We start from the raw sequence: 21,027 nt of genomic DNA, 5'->3' as shown, positions 1-21,027 counted from the left end.
TGTTGATTAAGACACACTGTTTATTAATATGCAATATGTGTATAATATTTGTTGCTGTACACTGGTGCAATAATGTCTGTTCTTGTTTATTCTGCTTTGGCTAGAAATAATCTGTTTGAAGATTCAACATTGCATATGGCATCTTTGCAAATACTTTGACATATTTTGTATGATTATTTCATTTTAATTTTGTTTATTTTGTATTAATAAATGGACCTTGTAGTTGCCATAGAAGTAATTTGTTGTGTTACAGAATGACAATAAAGTGCTTGAATCTTGAATGAATCTTAAATTTTTAAGATCTTTTTACCGCCAGGACAAAGAACTGCCATCATAGAGGAGGTTCAAGTCCATCATGAACCAAACCTCAGGCCATCTCCACAGCTAACTCATAGTTAGCTGCTCTGACAACAGACAGTGAATTGTCGGGGCCTCTCTTCCCCAGCGTATTTCTTGAACTCCTCTCCCATTCTCATGCTCATTAAGAACACTATATGACCTCTCTTACGTTGTAGTTTTGTTATTAGCCACTGCAGACTTTTGAGAGATAAGACTGCATTGGGGGGAGACAAATCGGTGAGACAATAGTCTGCCTGTTACCCCGCCTACTCTTTCCTGTCATGTGAAGATACTTAATGCGCTTCGCAGCTTGCCATGTTTGGTAAGTGCTGCAAGTTATCTACCGGAAGACATACTGCTGCCCTGAATGTTGTAAGTACCACACACAGAAATTCAGCTTGAGACTGAAAGCTCTTTCCTCAGTTTCGGTGATTTTGATTAGCAAGTGCTTTGTTTTTGCACAGTAACAGTGTATGTTAACATGATGTTGCAGGTTAGGACTGTCCTACATTTGCAGTGTTTGCCTTGTGAAGTGAAAATGACTTATTTTCGGAGAGAAAGATGGTTTCAATGTTTCCCTGGGACTGATTCCTACTGATAGGACGTCTGAGTCAGACTTTTGCCAGACTCAATGCCCCCAATAAAAAGGCTTCTCTCTAAGACAGGGGTGGGCAATCTTACCCAGAAAGGATTGTTGTGTGTGCAGGTTTTGTCTGAAACTCTTTCATTAGATTACTAATTAGAAGACTGGTTGTCTGAAGAATCTTTACACCTGGACTCATCCCAAAAACCAGCATACACACTGGCTCTGTGCGGACAAGACTGCCCATCCTTGCTCTAAGAGTTTAAATACTTCAGTTAAAAGCAGAATTTTTCATGCAAGATTTCTGACCTAAATTCTAATGTGTGCTTGTATGCTCTGGGGGTTTGTGGGCTTTCATCCCATATTATATGAGGTTGCAAACATGACTTGTGATTACAGGAGTGGTTCTGGGTGTTGGACAATATAATTGAATAAGGATACATGATAATATATTTATGGCAGTGGCTGCTTGTTATGGTCACCTCAGGAGACGAATGAGACCTGTGTGTTACTGTAAATTATTGAATTAATTGTGAGTTTACTTTATAGTAAAATAGATCCACTTTTCTGTTGGAAATTGGTTTTGTTCAAAACCCCAGTTTGGTCTCATCTTCAGTGTTCCAAAAGGGGAAGTGTTGCAAGAGTTTTGCCAAGACAACAGAATGTAAGAGCTTTAAAATGAGGAAGACCCACAAATTAGCAAAAAGGCTGATGTCTGGATGACCATTTAAGGTGGCATCTATCCTGAGGTCCATCCTCTGAAAGTTGGTCAGAGATTCTCACTTCTAGTGGAACATCACTGTTTCCTGAGACAAATACAGTATAAACATTTGGCATCTACCCCAGCAGCAATGTCAACATAGCCATGCTGAGCATCAGGCAGCTAAAAGCCAGCCATATGACTCACTTTCGGTTTGTGAGTAGAAAAAGGGAACTTCCGGCTTCTCAAGTTTCCAACTGATGCTTCTAAAACAGTAGCGCTCAGCTGCAGCAAACTGTGCTGTGTGTTGTAGCTGAGATGTGGCGATTTCACAGGACTGTATGCTGCCTTTGAAGTGGTCGGCTCACTCTTGTGCATGTGTTGTCCACCTGCATGGCATCAGCCAGTGTGAATTTCCACTCAGATACTTTCATATCATTTGTCCATACCAATCCTGCTGTTCAGGAAAGGATGGACTAAACTGTATCGTAATACTTCACTGTCATTGTATTATGGGATGATTCCATGAAGAAATCAGGGTTACCGGCTGTGGCGGTTTCGAAGGGTCTGATGTCGCCATGCTTTGGGTATTTTGGGAGGATGTTGGGATTAATGGTGACATTCTCTTTCCTTTTAACAGGAAATGGGGACGGTGGTCATGTTGACTGTTGTCTTTTTGCTACTGACCGTTAGAAATGGTAAGTATAGTTAGGGGTGGGTTTTGTGGTGTTTCACAAAGAGCCCATGTACATTCCGTCTTCTACCCCCAGCAGTGTAGTGACTGCTTGTGGTCAACAAAACACTGCCACTAGGTGCAGTATGAGTCTTATTCCAATACTCAGAGCTGCCTTGAATTTGGAATATAGAATATGCTTAAGAACACACACAGCCACATGACAGTGTTGTGTGTGTCTCCTCACCCCCAGTCCAGTCCCAGGAAAGCTGTGTGAAGACTGTCGTCAGGTCGTGTGCAGATTGTATCAAGTCTGGTCCATACTGTGCCTGGTGCAAGTTTCAGGTAAAGAGCACTTTCATCTGGCCACATTGCATCTCCTGCACATACCGACCCGCAGCTCCTCATACCGATGCCAGAACCTGATCCCGTTAAGCTGGCCTGAATTCAGGGAACTGAATTGGGCAGAAACCCAAACATCTTGGGTAACAAAAAATAAAATGAGTGCATTTTTATACGTGCCATCTTGGAAAAATGAAGCAAACCTGCTGGAAGGGTGTGTGAGTGCCAGAACTACTCATTTCTGGGGGATTCTGATGCTGACCTGAGGAGCTAATGTTCTCTGGCAGTGTTTTCCAATCCGGTCTTCAGGGACCCACAGATAGTCCACGTTTTTGCTCCCTCCCAGCTGTCTGGCAGGAACCTACTGTGGGTTTCTGAAGACTGGATTGGAAGACACTGTTCTATGGCTTTTCCCTGTATCTTAAAGCGTCAACATCAAATCCACTCAGATTCTGCTGTAGAACTATCACATGACTAATTGGTCTACAATTTGAAGAAGAGCTCCTGTCCATCGATAGATTTAGCATGGACCCTCCATAATGAAGCTACTAGCACTGATGCCTCCATGTTCCTGGCAGAACTTCACCAAGGCCGGTGAGCAGGAGGCAGTGCGTTGTGATGTTCGCGACGTGCTGCGTGAGCGTGGCTGCAAAGATGCTGACATCATCTCCCCACAAGGGAACCACCAGTCCATAAAGAACTTGCCCCTGACAGGAGGGTCTAACCCTGTGCAGATACAACCACAAGGAGTACAGCTGAACCTCCGACCAAGTGCGTATCCAGCCAGAGCTCCATCTACCCAAATATTTTCTTAAGTTTATTCATTGATCCATATAAGTAAAATGTCACTCTAGAGGATAACATTTGGGGGCTTTGGGCGGGGATGCTGTAAAGCTCTTTGAGACAATGTAGTCTTGTGAGAATGCGCTATACAAAATAAATTGAATTGAATTTAAAAATGGCTAAAAGCAAACAAACAGGCTTTCAGAATCAGACTTATTTTTTGTGATTTTCCAGATCAGCCTTGGACCTTCACCTTCAAGTTCAAAAGGGCAGAGGGTTACCCAGTAGACCTGTACTATCTCATGGACCTGTCCTACTCCATGAACGACGACCTACAGAATGTGAAAAGTCTGGGGAAGGACCTTCTGAAGGCCCTGCGGAAAATCACCAAACAGTCACGTATAGGTGAGTGGAGAGGGAAGGACTCATCATATTTGTGTCATAGACTCCTAATGGAGACATGTTCTGCTATATCAAAGTATGACATCACCAGGCTATTCAGCCAGTGTGTCTATGCGATATCAAAAATAAAGTGGATTGGTCAGAGTTGTCATGCTGAGGGCAAATGGCGGGGTAACACATATGTCTGTTTGTGCTGCAGGGTTTGGCTCATTTGTGGACAAGGTCGTGCTCCCATACACGAGCACCAACCCCAAGAGGGTGCAGAAACCCTGCCCTGACAATGAGAATTTCTGTCAGCCGGCGTTCGGCTACAAGCATGTGCTGAGCATGACAGACAATGAGGGTCTGTTCAATGACAGAGTCTCGGCACAGGCCATCTCCGGAAACCTGGATGTCCCCGAGGGGGGGCTGGATGCCATCATGCAGGCAGCAGTTTGTGGGGTGGGGGTCTCGAGACACAGGGTGGCTGGGGGGGGTTTGGCCTCCTCAGACAATCCTAGGTGCTGGAAGCCCAAAAAGGCAGCATGCTGGCTTCCTGTCTGTTGTCTTCTCCCTTATGTGTGCCCCCCCCTCCCCCATAACACTTCCTGTCATCAACAGGACAAGATCGGCTGGGGTAACAGCACCCGGCTGCTGGTGTTCACTACTGATGCGGGATTCCACATGGCGGGAGATGGCAAGCTGGCAGCCATCTTGGAACCCAACGACGGGCGCTGCCACCTGGATACCAACATGCTGTACTCGAAAAGCAGTGAGATGGTGAGGAGGAAGGGCTCAAGGGGGTGTTCCTTTGGGGGCTCTGTCAAACGGCACCATCTGAATGCACTTGCTATCCTGTGTAATGCTTCAGCATTAGTGCCTGGCCGCAAGGTCAAGCTCGCTCTTAAATTCAGGCACCTGGCTGCTTCTGCTGTCCCCCTGGCCAAACTGATAGACTCCAGATGAGCCTAACCAGCCTGTTCTGTTTCTAGGATTACCCCTCTGTTGGTCAAGTCATGCAGAAGCTGGCGGAAAACAATATCCAGCCAATCTTCGCTGTCACCAAGGACGTGGAACCAGTGTACAGGGTAAGGCTACTGTCTGGTCACTGAAAGCACAGGAGCATACATGCAGCTTGGCTCTCTCTAATCCCTGCTATGTGACTGCTATGCGATTAACTGTTAGCTGGGCTCTACAGGAGTGGGAAAAGCACAATGAGAAGTGTCAACATGTTGCTGATAAAAGGGAAATGAATGGAATTGGATATTGGGAGAGTCACATGGTTTCTGACAGTCACATACTTACGTATATGCAAGCCAAAGGACAGAGTGTAAAAGAGTGAGCCCAGGCTGCTCAAATAAAGTAAAAACCCACAGTTTACCATGATTGATCCTTCACCATGATAAAATGAAACAAATCAGCTTGTACATTTAGAGGGATATTTTGTGATATTATTTTGTGATATGTTTTGCCTTAATACAGAGACTGAAAGACATCATTCCCAAATCAGAGGTCGGTGTGTTGACATCTGACTCCAGCAATGTGATCAGTCTGATCCAGAACGCATACCAGGTGAGCACTGGTGCACCTCTCTGGCCATCCAGCCGTGCACTCAGCTGTCTGTATACATGGTCTGTCATCTACATGCTGTTGTTCCCTTCGCATCTTCACAGAACCTTTCATCCAACGTGATTGTGACTCACGATGATCTTCCCGATCATGTGACCGTCACGTACACATCAAACTGTCCTAATGGGGAAGTGCCCAGCATCAGAGGGACATGTGACAATGTGGGGATTGGGAAGGAGGTTGGTACCAAGTGCTGCTGTCAAGTCAGAGCTGTGGGAACTGGGATCCACAGTGGCCCGCTTCCCAGATGGCTGTGAGTTCGGGTGTTGCCTTGTGCTCTGACGGCTGTGCTGTGTGTGCAGGTCGAGTTCAGTGTGACTGTCACAGCCCACAAGTGTTTGACTGAGCAGAGCTTCCTGATTGGACCTCTGGGCTTCAGGGAGAAGCTCAGGGTCAACCTGACGACTAGGTGTGAGTGCGAGTGTGACGACAGGAAGAACAGCGATGACTGCAATTCACAAGGTCAAGTCAGTTGCGGTACCTGCCGGTGAGTCTGTAGCTCAGATCCAGTGTTCTCTCAGTGCACATTAGAAACTGATCTTCTCTTAGTCAAAGTCAACATGCTGACATCAACTGAATATGTGCATTTTTGGCACATCTGAAATTAAAGGTCGTCTGATCTTTTTGTTTCTGGGGGTCTGTCCTTCTTAAAGCTGCAACAAGGGTTACGTGGGGCAGAAATGCGAGTGCGAGATCGGCACAAAGAGTGATGCAGAGATGCGACAGGCGTGCATGCCCGTCAACGGCTCCATGTGCTCGGGCCAGGGCGAGTGTGTGTGTGGCGTGTGCCACTGCTCTCCTGGTGAGGATGGCCGCAGCATCTATGGCAGGTTTTGTCAGTGTGACGACAGAAGCTGCCCACTGGTCCGGGGGCAACTGTGCGGAGGTAGGGTGCCCACTGCTGACCCTCCATTACACTTTGTTACACTAAAAGCCCCCTAAGCATTCCTAAATGTCCCCTGTTGTCTGTGCCATTCCCCACCCCGTCAGGACAGGGCCGGTGCTCATGTGGAACATGCAACTGTAACCCTGGGTATGAGGGCGATGCCTGTGACTGCAGGAAGTCAGATGACAGGTGCCGGACAGGCAATACCGTCTGCAATGGGCGCGGCAACTGTGTGTGCAACGTCTGCAACTGTACCGTGGGCTACACGCGGCCGTTCTGCGAGACCTGCCCCGGCTGCCCGGTGCTCTGCGAGAGAGTGGCGTAAGCATGTTCTCGAAAAAAACCCTTAAAACTAATGTTAACTCTAATCCTAACTCTAACAGTCCTTGAGCATGCATTTGCATTATTCTGGTCGCATTTTTTTCTTTTGACTTTCTTACCTTGATATAATCACATACGCATTGGTTTAGCAGCCTTTCTCGACATATCTAATTGCCTGTCAGATTCATTTCTGAGAAACTCACAGTTGCTCTTAAACAGCTTCTGCAAACCAGATCGTTGCTTCAGCTGGATGTTGTGAACACAGCAGAATTTGCAACATGACACCACAGAAAGGGTCCGGATGCTTTTGCAAGGTGTTCTAAATTGAGAAGTACAATGATGCTGCCGTTGGGCCCGAGTCCAACCTTGCACCGTGATCAAGGTTGCTCTCACACCAAAGGGGATGAATAAAGTATCTCTGTTCTATTCTAGAAACTTCCCTAAGGGAACGACTCCCCGAGGCTGTGCTCTTTGGGGTCCTCACGCCTTTGCAGTGGAGATGCAGGCCAGCCCTGTGTATAATGTTGCTTCCTTGATATTTCAGGAGCTGTGTCGAGTGCCAAATGGATGGGCAGAAGGGGAAATGCTTGGAGGTGTGCAGGAATGTGAACTATACGGAGGACCCAAACTTGACGGAGCAGCGGCTCTGCAAGCGCAGGGGGACCGATGGTTGCCAGATGATCTACAGCACCAAGCAGCTGCAGGGCGTTGAGATGTATAAAGTCATCTTTAGGAATAAAGGTCTGTGGTGCTGTGGAAACATTACCGTTTCACACATGCTGGACGACAGCGCTACATAGCTCACAGCAGGTTCAGTTAACAATGGTGATATTCACCTCCAGCCACATTTGAGGGGGTGGTGTGTGTGTGGCTCAGTAGGTTAAGAAAGTGTGCCTGTGAGCTGAAGGTAGCTGAATCAATTTCTAGGGTTTGCACAGAGATTTCACCTTTGGATCCTCAACCCTTCCATGCTCCAAGGACTAGCTGATCTGTCTGCATTTCAGAGTGCCCGGAGCCCCCTGATCTCCGCCTTATCATCGGAGGGACCTTCTCTGGGGTGGCCCTGATCGGGATCCTTCTGCTACTGGCCCTTAAAGCTTTCATACACATGAGGGACCTCAAGGAGTTCAGGAGATTTGAGAACGAGCAGAAGAAATCCAAATGGAGCAACGTGAGTGTCCTTCTGGGGTGACAGCAGTGAGCCCTGCTGTTGGGGGTGGGTTGAATCAGTTTGATTCAAGTATGTATTGCTTAGTTTCAAAATGGTAGACAGCAGCGACCTCCACATCAGATCTTCCCAAAATGAATAAAATAAAAAAGAATACATGATGCAAATAAAACCAACATAGACATGAGAGAGATATACAAACCCCCAGGAAATGCCATGTGCTCACCTGATACTGGAAATGACCCCACATTCTTTTCATTTCCTCTCTGAGTTGGGTAGACTTTTTAAATGTCATTCAGACACAGAATTTTAGGCATCTTAAAAAAGGGATAAAATTAAGATAAAATTATGTATAATTAGTAATCTGTCCCACGAGAAACTGCTGGGGCTTGGTGAGCCAGAGGAACCATGAAGCCAGAGACACAAGACTGTTTGTTTTCATTGCTGTCTCTTGGCTTGTCCTTTGGCAGGCAGACAACCCGCTGTTCAAGACCGCCACAACCACCATCCAGAACCCAAACTTCGGGGGGAACTGATGTACTCAGTGTCAGGCCTTACAGTATGGTGAGGTTTAGTGCAGTGCTGTCCCAGACAGCACAAGGTCAGCTCAGAGTAGGCTGGAGTCATGGACTGTGCATCAGACTGCAATGTGTAACTGTACACCAGACTGCAATCTTTGTTATTTTTATTCTTCCTACAAGTCTGTTTGCTGTGATAAATGCTCATGCTAGTACCTCTCAGCTTTGGAGATGCTGTATTGCTAGTGGTCCTGCTCTCTTTAGTGCCACTTTGTCAATGTGGGGTCAGAATATGTAAATTATAATCTTAGGACACTGGCAGGGATCCTCTATCTGCAAAAACATTAAATGGATTGAGTCAGTTGTGTGTCGTGTTTCTCTGTATTCTCCTTATTGGGCAGTTAGCCTTGCCGTCTGCCGGCAGGCTAGTAGCGTTATCACTATTCACAGTTTACATACAACTTCTGTCAAACATTTATCCCAGGAAGCAGCAAGATTTCTGCCTGGGATGGCCTGAGAGGCAGTCCTAGGTGCATGGTTGCATGCACATCTCTGCAGAAGAAAGTCTGAAGCCTGGATGTATTTGCCTAATATTTGTCTGAAGCAGGCCGTTTAAACCCTGCCCCCCATAAGTCTGCCACACTCCACTGTCCTTAAACCACCCATATGACTGGGAGCTCACTGGGAAGATCTCTAAAGCGCCTGGAGAGATGGGTTTCTCTGCACATAAGGAATGTAGCTAAACAGGGGCAGCCAAGAAGCAAAATGTCCCCAGTTATGTATGAGGGGGGGGGAGGTGCTGATCTGTGAGGAAATACTTAGAAACACAGTTTGAATAAAGCACTGGGAGGGGCAGAGTAGAGAGGTGAGAGAGAGGAGGGGGAGGGAGAGAGAGAAGGGGAGAGAGGGAGATGGAGGCACGACCGTGGACAGCAGCATCCCTTACTGAGATGGGTGAGCTTCATGCTGACAGGTTATTTCAGCCTTTTTCAATGAAATTGTATATTGGCACCTTCCAACTGACCTTAATTCACACTTATAGGGGTACGTTCCCAGTTTTATTTAACTTTAATGAACCTTTCTGAAGGGGTTCTTGTGTTGGGGGGGGCACCTGCTGACCATAATGGTAGGGCTGGGGGTGGGGTGGCACCTGCTGACTGTGACTGTAGGGCTGCAGGTCGGCACCTGTTATCTGTGACCATAAGGAGAGGGCTGTGGCATTCAGGACACTTAATCAGGAAGCGGTCCTCGTTCAGATTGAGGAGGTGGGGTCGCTCAACCAGCATAGTGTTAAAAGTGCTAATTCCATGTAAGGTGAACAAGTGAAGGTGTTGGGTCACTCTGTGGGAAAGACTGAGCATCTCTAAGAATGCCAGTGCTGTGGGCGGTGCCCTTCTTCACCAAATTGGTGTAGGAAAAGAGAAAGTGAAAGGTTTCTGGAGAATTCAACCTGAACAAAGAAGGAAAATTGCAAAGACAAATACTTGGCAGCACAAGGTCTGTGGGCTGGGGCCCTATCAAAGCAAGAGTGAAACGAAACAGGAAACAGGGGGTGGGTGAACATGTATGCCCCTCTCTATTCCTCACAGCCTTCGGGTAACTTATAACTGGCAGGAAATCAGTCCAGGGGCCAAAGGGCAGGCAGCTGACGTACGACATGAAGGGCTCCTTGCTGAGACAGACGGGGAGATTCCCAGTGCCTTACCACGCATTTTGAAAAAGCTTAAGCCTTGGTGGACACCTAGAATCTTGCTAGCATGTGTGACCCTCGCAGCAACAATCCCTGACTGCCATGGGGGTGGTGGTGACACACACCAGCATGCAAAACACCCACACCTGCCATATATGGGCATGGAAGTGACAGGTGTGGCAGGTGATCAGTCAGCGAGACTCACCGTGAAGTTCAGTCTGCGTGACCCTCCAGCCGCCAGCCACTTGTCTCCATCGCAGCACTCCCCCCCGTGCAGTAGGTGAGTCCTGCCTGGCCCGCTTCAGTCCCGGGTCCGACCCACTTTCGCAGGTAATGAGCAGCTTTACATTACACTATACTTGAAGGAAGAGCAATATTTGATTAAATTTCATTTACATTGATGGCACAAGCAATATAATAGGATGAGTACAGAGACGTAAAATAAACGTGGAGAACTGCACGATAGATTAAAGGACAGCATGGACAGGTTTATACATGGGAAGCTTCTGGCTTTGATTGTAATCCCTGCCTTGGGTTCAATCTGCTGTCATACCGTACCCACTCTCTTTCATGTGGGAGAGCACCTCAGCCGAGCTCCGTTCAGCTGCATGGCACACTCGCAGAGGCCAGGGCAGTCGGAGTTAGGCCACGCTGGAGCTACAGCAGCTAGGATGACCTTTCTACCAGAAAGGCACCCGAGCGACCATTATGTGTTTAGAACTGGAGGAGGAATGGGAGGGAGGGGTGGGCCCACGCACTACTGAAATGGTTTTCTAGCAAAACCACCATCCTAGCCGAGTGACATTAGGCAAGATCAGATGTGTCTGCTAGCTGATGTGTGCTATGCTAATTGCTAACCTCATAAATCCAGAAAGATCAGTACACTGCTACCTTTGTACTCTGGCCTTATCGTGCTTTCCATAAATCAGATTTATTTCCATGTTGCCACAGTGACAGCCACAAAAGGCAACCTTTGCTAATCATCCCATTGGTAATTCACCTGCAATTGGCCCACTCAATCTCCCAAAACCATAATCCACTATCATTAGACCTCTGGGCAGTTGTGTAAGCTGATAGCGATAAGCATGGCAATAAAAGAGCTTCTGCGAAGCGATTTGTGGTATGGCAGTGCTCGCAATGTTGGCGTGGAGGATCAGTTCTTAGAGCAGAACCACACAGACAGCGGCTTATCATGCTGAAGCCGCAACTGCCCTCATGGGGGGTCAGGATCTTGATCAGAAAGGAGGGAGGAACGCAGGCACAGAGGCCAGCTGCCCTGCACCATCCACCAGGAAGCGTAATGGCAATCCCCCGCATGTTCAAATATTTGGTCAACACTGAAGGAAACATGTCAGATGACTTTTATTGTTGTAAGCTGGGTGATTCACGGAAACTCTAAATAACAAAGTGAGTAACTCAAGTAAAGTCAATGATTTAGTGACTACTTAGAAGATTATCAGTTTGACTATAATCCCTGTCTATTTTTGGTGATGCATGCCTTAATGTTATCGCACATTACTACTCTACACTTTTCATGTCTAAATCTTCCATGTATAACTGCTCCCTATTTGTTTACAGCTTACATACAGTTTATGATGAAAGATAACCAGATAATTAGACAATAACCTGCTGCCCGCGAGTTCCATGGAACAAAGCCCTGTTTTGCAGGGGCCGTTGCCTCCAGAGATGAGCCAGCATGAGCCAGGGGGAGCCTGGGGGCTTGTTATGCTGTTGCTGACAAAGGACACTGTTTGGAGTGGTTCTTTTTAAAAAGCGGGCGATTGTTTGGTCCTGAGGAGATACTGAGGCAGCTGGGACACTTCAGAGCCCCCAGAGAGTGAATACAGTATGTTCACAATGCTCCTGCTAATAATGATGAGGCTGAAAGTCGACCATCTTCCTCTTACCTCCTTAATGCAGTAAGATTAGGGAGAAGGTGCAGAATCTGTTGTCATCACAAACATCATTATAATTCAGCCATGAACGGGACTCAGCCAGACTCTCACAAACGTGCTGAGAGGCCATGAAAAGTAACAGTAAATAAGGAGCCATCATGGTTCCATGCAACAGGGAGTCCGTGTAACAGCCTGATTTTCTCTTTCTTTCACTTCCCCCCCCAACCCCCAAAGGCATTTCCCTGAAGCTGCTACCATGTCACAAGTCAAAACACCAGTTACAAAAGTGCTCAATAAAACAACCCCAGGCCTTCAGATATGGAGGATAGAGGTGAGAAAATTGGACCCCCGACTAAGTTACGCCATCTGATGTTGCATCAGTTAGAAACAGTTAGAAACATGAAGAGCACAGACATAGAAATGTGTTTCTAATCTTTGTGGCTCTTAGGTTTTGGAAACCACAGTTTTGAAATGTGTTTATCTGCATAGAACATGGAGATGGTTCCAACACCACCAAAGACTTACGGGCAGTTCTTTGAGGGGGACAGCTACATCATCCTAAACGTATGTTCTATGAGATGCTGACCACAGTGCACAGCTGGACATAACTGGACTCCCACCTCATCATGCTTTTCCAGAAGCACATTTCAAATAGGCAGCAAACGGCCCATCACCAGACTAACAGTCACATCATTTACACATTTAGTAAATGCAACACAACCCACTCACACTACAAACAACAAAGGATCAGTTTTAAGACTAAAACACTTATCTAATAATTTACCTCCTCAAATCAAATCTTTTAGTGTAATTAAAACATTTTTAGTAATTTTCTATTATGTTGTGCAGTTGTTGACTTATATTATAATCACAGATTGTAACACAGTGTTTCATACATCTTGTCCTTCACTGGTTTGCCTATAAAATAAATGCACACTCATTCTCTCTCTCTCCTTCGGGCTGATGCAGACCCAGACGTCCAGCAGCAGCTTCACATATGACATCCACTTCTGGGTGGGCAAGGAGACATCACAGGATGAGCAGGGGGCGGCAGCCATCTACACCACGCTGATGGACGAACACCTAGGGGGCGTGGCCGTGCAGCACCGTGAGGCCCAGGGCTGTGAGAGCGACACGTTCCGGGGCTATTTCAAGCAGGGAATTATGTGAGCACCCCGCTACCCCCACTGAGCTGGACAGGAACTACGGTGACCCCAGTTAATTGGCTCGTTTCCAGAGTTCAGCCCATACGCCAAGGCACACTCAAAACATGAGCTCCTTCTGAGGGAACATAATAGTGCACCTTTTCCAGGAAGTCACCATTCTGCTACCGCAACATTCGACGTAATAAGAAACGACAACCTCAAAAGGGAAGTTAGAGGAGGTTAGCACATTTGCTTGACTAATGTTTAAAGGTCACTGGTGACGCTACAGCCTTCCCATGCACATCCTGGGGGGGAGGCTTGGGGAGGGGGTGCTGGTGTGTCAACCATCTTGACAAGGTCCTCTGACAGGTACAAGAAGGGTGGCGTGGCATCAGGCCTGAAGCAGGTGGAGACCAATATTTACAACATCCGTCGCCTACTGCACGTCAAGGGGAAGAAGCACGTTGTGGCCGGAGAGGTGAGGAGAGCCATGTCCCGGGTTCCACAAGAGAACAGGCATTTCGGTTCACAGTGGACTGACCCAGTTCCAGGTTTCAAACCAACCCCCCCCCCACCATCACCACCTTTGATTTGCCCTGTGAGCCATGATGTACATGACAATCCCAGTAAAAGTCTGTTTCACTCAGGCTGCTTAGGTCAAGCACCCAAGTAGAACTGAACAGTTACTTCTTGTAATCACAAGCACTGCTATTTAACCCTCTGAGCTCTAGGGGTTAGGGAACACCTGGACCACGTTTCACCATTGCGTTGTTCATCAAATTACCATGCAAATACGATTTGAATAAGCAGAAATGCGGCTATTTAGAATGCGAATAGCAATCTTCAGGTAAGGGAGGCACTACACGCCCCCGATGCAGGTGACATGCTTTACTTTTTTGCCAATTTAACCTAATTTTAAAAACTTTACTACTTCCGACAATTGACGTTTTGAAAAGAACACAGATTACTGTCACGCGTAGTGTGAGACAGGGCAACGCACGGGCTGTGCGAGCGGCTAAGCAAGCGACTCACAGGCGAGAGTAGAACAAACGGGGATTTATTAATCGGAACGGGAGCAGGAAACATGGCACACCACGAACACTGGGTAACAATACTAATGACAGACAATGGACTCAGGTAAGACACGGACTGAAATACACAGGACTGATTGAAAATAATCAGACACGGCTGGGTACGATCGGGAAAGAACACGTGGGTAATTAGGGGGCGTGGCACACAGGAGGAGCGGCCGAGCCGGGCATCACAATTACAGATTTACTCAGCATTTTTTCATGATTTTACATGAAGATTTCAGCCAGATATAAACTGAAATAGACTTTGCTGCCCAAAGTCAGACCTGAGCACATGAAATCCTTGCAATGCAGGCTTTCGTAGCCGCTGGATTAACACGTATTTTATTCTATGCTTGCTTGTGTTCTGCATGGAAGATAGTATGTTTTCAGTTCCATATCTTTCGGGGTCAGGTGGAGATGAGCTGGGCAAGTTTTAACAAGGGCGACGTCTTCCTGCTGGACCTGGGCAACCTGATCATCCAGTGGAATGGACCCTTGAGCAACCGCATGGAGAGGCTCAAGGTAGGCCTGCTTCTAGTGGAGCCAGTATCGAGTCCCACTGCTCAGCCCCTGCTAACCAGAAATGCGCCTCACAGGGCATGAACTTGGCCAAGGACATTCGGGACCGTGAGAGGGGTGGCCGGGCAAAGGTGACTGTGGTTGAGGGCGACGATGAGAAGGCCTCAGAGGACACCATGAAACTCATAAAGCAGATACTTGGGGAGAGGCGGGAGCTCAAGGATGCCATCCCTGATGAGGTGGTGGACCAGAAGCTGAAGTCCAGCGTGAAGCTCTTCCAGTGAGTTTTGTCCAGGATGTAGCCACTTTGCTGTGACATACAATGACATTTAACCATGTGACATTTAACTCCTACCCTCTTCATTAGAATAACAGATGCTGACGGAAACTTGGTAGTCCAGGAAGTAGCGACCAAACCTCTGACCCAGGACTTGCTCAACCACGAGGTGGGTTAGCAACAAGAGTGGAACTGATTTCACCAAAACAAGGCACACAATTTCACAGATACACCCATGTAGCATATACCATGTAGTTCAACGTTCAAAAAGTATATCGCATTGAATACATACATAATAAAACAATTAAGATCAGTTAAAATGCCTAAAATTAATAAGTCAAAGGCTGTATAATGGAAGACCACAAATTAACCAGTTTTAATATTAATATAGAGACAAGACTTCAACACCTCAGCTCAGAAGAAGACTTGCTAACAAGTCGGTACCATTAAAGTGGGTTCCTACAGCCATAAGTGTATCATGGGGACTGGGCCCAGAAGAGGTCTCGTATCTGACACAGCAGACAGATTCGGGGATCTGGCAAAGAGTTTAGTCCAAACCAGGAAGTATTACGCAGCTCAAAACAAGAAATACCACCAAATGCAAAGCAAATGGAGGGAGGGACAAAAAATGTCTGAACCAATCAAAATGAGGGAGATGACAGGGCTGCATGTGATAGCAGCAGGATTATCCTTAGCGAAAACTAAAACTATAAATACACATTTTTGTAAACCGAAATCAAATATCAAAATAAAAAAATACAACTAAACAAAAACTATTAATATGCCTTCTGAAACTAAAATAAAACAGACATCAAATATGTTCTGTTACCATAAAAAATATCTAAAGTGATATGTTTACCTTTAATGACCATTAATAATACCTGGAACATGGCCTTGCCAATTTTTAAGGCATTAATACATAATATGCATTGTGTATTCATGTAGAATTCTTTATAGACCAGACACACATAATAGCTCTACAACCTTCAGTCTATCCTTAGAAATAAAATTACTAAAACTTAAATATATAAAAACTAAATAGAATAATATCTAAGACATAAAAAATAATAAAACCATATTGAAAACTAACCGGGGCGGCATGGTGGTGCAGTGGTTAGCACTGTTGCCTCACACCTCTGGGACCCAGGTTCGAGTCTCCGCCTGGGTCACATGTGTGCGGAGTTTGCATGTTCTCCCCGTGTCGTCGTGGGGTTTCCTCCGGGTACTCCGGTTTCCCCTCACAGTCCAAAAACATGCTGAGGCTAATTGGAGTTGCTAAATTGCCCGTAGGTGTGCATGTGTGAGTGAATGGTGTGTGAGTGTGCCCTGCGATGGGCTGGCCCCCCATCCTGGGTTGTTCCCTGCCTCGTGCCCATTGCTTCCGGGATAGGCTCCGGACCCCCCGCGACCCAGTAGGATAAGCGGTTTGGAAAATGGATGGATGGATGGATGAAAACTAACCAAGAGTTAAACAGGATTTCAAATTAAACACCTAAATATAAAAACTGAATACAAAAAAAAATTATAGTAACACTGGATAGCATGGACTGATGCACCAGTATCTCCAACTGAAACAGGAAACACTGGAAACTGGGAAACCGACAATAGTGCCAAAGAAATCCAGTGACAGAAGGCCCATGTAATACACTAACTGCATCAGGATGGCGCATAATTGTAGTGTTTCCAGTTTCCATTATTTGTGGGTGATGCTGAGTTGGACTGGGGAGTATAAGCACTTCATGAAGTGTGACCCTGGATGTCCTGGTGCATTTCCGACGCCACTCGTCAATGACTTTCTGTTCCCCAAAACAGGACTGCTACCTGCTAGATCAGGGAGGAATCAGAATCTTCATTTGGAAAGGAAAGAAGGCTTCCAAGACAGAGAGGGCTGAAGCTTTGAATAAAGCAGAGGTGAATATGACAAGGGACCGGTTAAAGAATTACAGCATATGTAACCTGCTCGAATACCGAACACTCTTAGTGTGCATTTCCAGCAAGCAGATATTTTCTTCATTACAGTTGTTCAATTTGTACGATGTGATGGCTTCCTATTTAGCTATACTTATGAATTCTTGCAGTTATTTAAAGCTCATTGTTAAGTACTACTTAAGGTTTCTTCATCATTTTAACATTATATAAATGATGTATTATTGTTATAAATATATATAAACTGTAAGAAGGAGATATGGCGGAGGGGGGGGCAGTATGTGGTTCATTGGGTTAAGACACTGTGTCTGTGATCAGAAGGTCACCAATTCAAATCCCTGGGTTGGTAGAGTAACTCAGAGTTGAACCTTGCTTTCTCAACTCTACGTTGTTTTGGATAACAGCAACTGAGAAATATAAAATAACATGTTTTCAATTTAGGCATACAAGAAAGCAAAGGGTTACTCTCCCTCGGTCAACGTGGAGATGGTGAATGATGGTGCTGAGTCATCGGTGTTCAAGCAGCTGTTCCAGAAATGGATCGTCAAGGGTCAAACAATGGGACTGGGAACAACACATACACGGGGCAAAATTGGTGAGTGTGGATGACGCAACTGGGAAATCAGCTGGACGAGACGTTCAGGTTTAATTCTTTAAGCAAAGGCTAGAACATTCATAACCAAGGAGAGATCCACTGGTCTCCTCAAACAGTCTTCAGAATTGACCTGTTTTAATATATGAGCACAGTTCTGAGCAATAAACTGAACCTCTATGCTGGTGAAAGTAACTTTAAAGCAGCTGGCTGACACCTGCCTTTATGTTTCTATCGATGAACTCAATGTTGCAGCCAAGGTGGAGCAGATCAAGTTTGATGCCACTTCCATGCATGCCAAACCTGAAATGGCTGCACAGCAGAAGATGGTGGATGACGGCAGCGGTGAGGTGGAGGTCAGTGCTACTCTTCATGGTGCCTCCTTTAAAAACCAAATATGCATACATACTGAAATGAAAGCCATATTTTAATGTGTCCCGGGGCCACCATTAGGTATGGCGGATAGAAGACAATGAGATGGTCCCTGTTGACAGAAAGTGGCTGGGCCACTTCTATGGAGGTGATTGCTACCTGATGCTGTACAAGTACGAGGTCAGCAGGAAGCTCCACTACATCCTCTACATCTGGCAGGTCAGTAGCTCTGCGGACTCCTCCCACCAAATGGTATAACCAAATGCCAGTCACTTTCTGTAACCCCCTGGATGATACCAATGGCACAGGGCCGGCATGCTACCACTGTGGAGCTGACAGCATCCGCTTACCAAGCTGTGATCCTGGACCAGAAGTACAATGGGGAGCCAGTTCAGGTCCGAGTGCCCATGGGCAAAGAACCACAGCACCTCATGGCCATTTTCAAGGGCAAAATGGTCATCTATGAGGTAGGCTGGTACAACTGACTGACTTGCTCCTGGTTAAGGAATAGCTCTGCGTCTCCAGAAAGCTGACAGTTCAGCATGACTTGTATAATGACCTACGGTGGTCCTGCCTTCCAATCTCGTTCCCGGCATGTCTGACTCATGTGCCTTGGGTTCCCAGGAGGGAAGCTCCCGGGAAGGAGGCAAGCAGCCACAGTCCACTGCCAGGCTCTTCCATGTTCAAGGCACCAATGAGTTCAACATCCGCGCCACTGAGGTGCCGGCTCGCTGTGCCAGTCTGAATTCCAATGATGTATTTGTGCTCCAGACAGATACCTGTTGTTACCTATGGTATGGAAAGGTAAGACAGCCCTCGCTCTCTTCTGGATGACATAATCGGGTTTACTACCTGCCAAGCTAGAAAATAGCAGTGCATCCTGAACGTTGCAGGGCTGCAGTGGAGATGAGAGAGAGATGGGGAAAGCCCTGGCAGACATCATTTCCAAGAGAGAGAAGCATGTGATTGCTGAAGGCCAGGAACCTGCAGACTTCTGGGTGAACCTGGGAGGAAAGTCTCAGTATGCCAACAGCAAGAGGTAATACTCACGTCTCCAAAGCTGACTGGCCTTCTGCTCAACCACTCTCTCTTTAAGGGATACTCACTTCTGAACCTTGTGTCAATGACAAGGCTACAAGAGGAGAATCACAACATTTCACCCCGACTGTTCGAGTGTTCCAATCAGACTGGGTGCTTCCTGGCTACAGAGATCACAAGCTTCACCCAAGATGACCTGGACGAGGATGATGTCATGCTGCTGGACATCTGGGACCAGGTGAGGCAACATAATCCACAGACTATCTTTGGTCAATATTAGAAGGTCTGACATACAGGCCACACTCTACCTTGAATCATCTCTTTAGCAATGACCTACACTCTTTCAGGTGTTGCTATGGATTGGGAAAGGTGCCAACCAGACTGAGAAAGATTCGGCAAATACTACGGCACAGGAATACTTGCAGACTCACCCAGGGGGCCGTGACATAGAAACACCCATTCTACTGGTCAAACAAGGGTTTGAGCCTCCCACTTTCACAGGCTGGTTCCATGCCTGGGATGCTCAAAAGTGGAGCGTGAGTCACCCATCAATTATCTCCTCCATCCATCAACAATTCAGTCAATTGGATGTAATAAGCATATAAACAGTAGTAGAACCAGCATGATTTCTGCTGCCTGTGATTGTTTGGCATAATTCCTGAGATGGAAATCATGTCAGCACTTCATCATGAGTCCTATACCTATACTGTACTGTATGTCTCAAGGATGGGAAAACTTACGAGCAGCTGAAAGCGGAACTTGGAGACTCTACTGAAGTAATCAAGATTACGATGGTAAGTCACCCTCTGGACAAATAAAAATAAATACCAGAGCACTCTGGCTGTGGTAGCCAACTCAATGTTCGAAAAGACTTCTGGTATGAAATCGTTCTACTACCGGGTGACTCTTCCAAAAATGGGTAGTTTTTGGTTTATAAGAGGTCATGCACCTGGAACTCTACAGACATACAGGCTCAGTTTCCCACTAAGGTCTTGGTCAACAGGTACACAAATTCCCTGACATCTGAAAGTCATGTTTGGGTTGTTTCTGATTCTAGGATGTAGCAAAACCAAGCAACATGGTGCAGAATTCCATTGGCACAGTCCTCCCTACATTCCCTGCAGACAAGCTGATGAACTGCCCAAAGGAGAACCTGCCTGAGGGTGTGGATCCCACCAAAAAGGAGGTCTGTACCCACAGAACATTAGAAGGAAAAGGGTGGGGTACGAGATCCATGAATAAAAAAAGAAGTTAATAGAGTCACAGGTTCATAACTCAGTGGGATCTTATTCTTCAAAAAAATAATCCAGAGCAATAAGTTGTTCTGGCAGATGCACTGGTTAAACCAATAAATTATGCAGTTCATTCAGAGCACAGTCACAAGTCAACCTTTGGCTGACAGAGAGCTTTTGTGACAGTGCTCCAAATATGCTGTAACGCACAAAGTTCAGCTGAGCCGTGTCCTCCTCAACACAGGAGTACCTCTCCAATGAGGACTTCACCAAGGTCCTGGGCATGGCGCGACCCGAATTCTACTCCATGCCGATTTGGAAACAGAAGAATCTGAAGAAGCAGATGGGCCTTTTTTAGAGCTGGCAGCAGCAGAGCAGAGCCTAAAACAAGCCTGCTGAAGAGCATAAAACCAAAATAGCCTGTGGTTAAAGTATAACTAGTATCACTGTGACTTAAGTGTCGCTGCACTCTCAGAAGTACTACTGGTGCAAATGTGAATTCTGTGTTGCCTGACGAGAGTATTTAAGTATATAAATGCATGAGCAAATCATACGACCTTCTGTAATTCTCTGGAAATTTAAGAATGTAGCATTTTTGTACTACAAGTGTTAATCAAGTTTTCTAATGAGACACCCTGTGGTGAACTGCAGTTCCAACCCACATCAGTAGATCTAGCCTGTCCCTATAACTTCCCATATCAGCAGATCTACTCTGCCATTAGAAGATCCACTCTACAACAGTAGATTCAACCTACACCTGCAAAATCTAATGATTCCTTGCTTTGACTTTCTGCCTTAACCCCACCTCATAGGGAATTTACGGTGCTATAAGTATGATGTCAGTCACAAGGAGTAATTCATGTAGTAATTCACGTAGTAATTCGCGTAGTTCATGTCTAATTACTTTTCTGAAGCCATAAATGCAATCTCATTCCCATGTTTTGC

The 21,027-nt window shown here is 46.2% G+C and overlaps 2 protein-coding genes across 4 annotated transcripts; both read left to right on the top strand.

Moving 5' to 3' along the window:
- The first annotated feature begins 612 nt into the window (after positions 1-612).
- On the top strand, positions 613-8,684 carry LOC125745697 (integrin beta-2-like). The gene is made up of 16 exons (XM_049018781.1): positions 613-711; positions 2,263-2,320; positions 2,549-2,640; positions 3,216-3,408; positions 3,655-3,825; positions 4,022-4,263; positions 4,423-4,581; positions 4,794-4,889; positions 5,284-5,373; positions 5,475-5,609; positions 5,733-5,917; positions 6,084-6,316; positions 6,421-6,637; positions 7,182-7,378; positions 7,642-7,808; positions 8,276-8,684. The coding sequence occupies exons 1-16, from the start codon at positions 655-657 to the stop codon at positions 8,339-8,341; spliced, it is 2,358 nt and encodes a 785-aa protein (XP_048874738.1). The 5' UTR covers positions 613-654; the 3' UTR covers positions 8,342-8,684.
- Positions 8,685-9,664: 980 nt separating this feature from the next.
- On the top strand, positions 9,665-21,019 carry vil1 (villin 1). 3 transcript variants are annotated; one of them, XM_049018635.1, is made up of 20 exons: positions 9,665-10,293; positions 12,143-12,239; positions 12,398-12,472; positions 12,878-13,074; positions 13,423-13,531; positions 14,538-14,648; positions 14,723-14,925; positions 15,013-15,091; positions 16,735-16,833; positions 17,290-17,443; positions 17,696-17,796; positions 17,894-18,031; positions 18,121-18,279; positions 18,437-18,616; positions 18,706-18,851; positions 18,944-19,088; positions 19,198-19,386; positions 19,576-19,644; positions 19,908-20,036; positions 20,327-21,019. In XM_049018635.1, exons 1-20 carry the CDS (start codon positions 9,890-9,892, stop codon positions 20,438-20,440), a joined length of 2,898 nt encoding a protein of 965 aa, XP_048874592.1. In that variant the 5' UTR covers positions 9,665-9,889; the 3' UTR covers positions 20,441-21,019. The 3 variants fall into 3 exon arrangements, with proteins under 3 accessions (XP_048874592.1, XP_048874602.1, XP_048874605.1); XM_049018645.1 differs by having other exon boundaries at positions 9,665-10,343; XM_049018648.1 differs by lacking the exon at positions 9,665-10,293 and adding an exon at positions 10,855-11,859.
- The last annotated feature ends 8 nt before the right edge of the window (positions 21,020-21,027 follow it).

Source organism: Brienomyrus brachyistius, chromosome 1 (assembly GCF_023856365.1).
Source record: "Brienomyrus brachyistius isolate T26 chromosome 1, BBRACH_0.4, whole genome shotgun sequence".
NCBI lineage: Eukaryota > Metazoa > Chordata > Actinopteri > Osteoglossiformes > Mormyridae > Brienomyrus > Brienomyrus brachyistius.
This window is presented reverse-complemented; position numbering and strand designations above follow the sequence as displayed.

Excerpts from the sequence above, each read along its gene's own strand:
- LOC125745697 (XM_049018781.1), top strand. The coding sequence starts at position 655 with ATGTTTGGTAAGTGCTGCAAGTTATCTACCGGAAGACATACTGCTGCC. Across the intron at positions 5,610-5,732 it reads ATGTGGGGATTGGGAAGGAG|GTCGAGTTCAGTGTGACTGT; the intron begins GTTGGTACCAAG and ends CTGTGTGTGCAG. Across the intron at positions 7,379-7,641 it reads AGTCATCTTTAGGAATAAAG|AGTGCCCGGAGCCCCCTGAT; the intron begins GTCTGTGGTGCT and ends TCTGCATTTCAG.
- vil1 (XM_049018635.1), top strand. The coding sequence starts at position 9,890 with ATGCCCCTCTCTATTCCTCACAGCCTTCGGGTAACTTATAACTGGCAG. Across the intron at positions 13,075-13,422 it reads TATTTCAAGCAGGGAATTAT|GTACAAGAAGGGTGGCGTGG; the intron begins GTGAGCACCCCG and ends GTCCTCTGACAG. Across the intron at positions 19,645-19,907 it reads AAGTAATCAAGATTACGATG|GATGTAGCAAAACCAAGCAA; the intron begins GTAAGTCACCCT and ends TTCTGATTCTAG.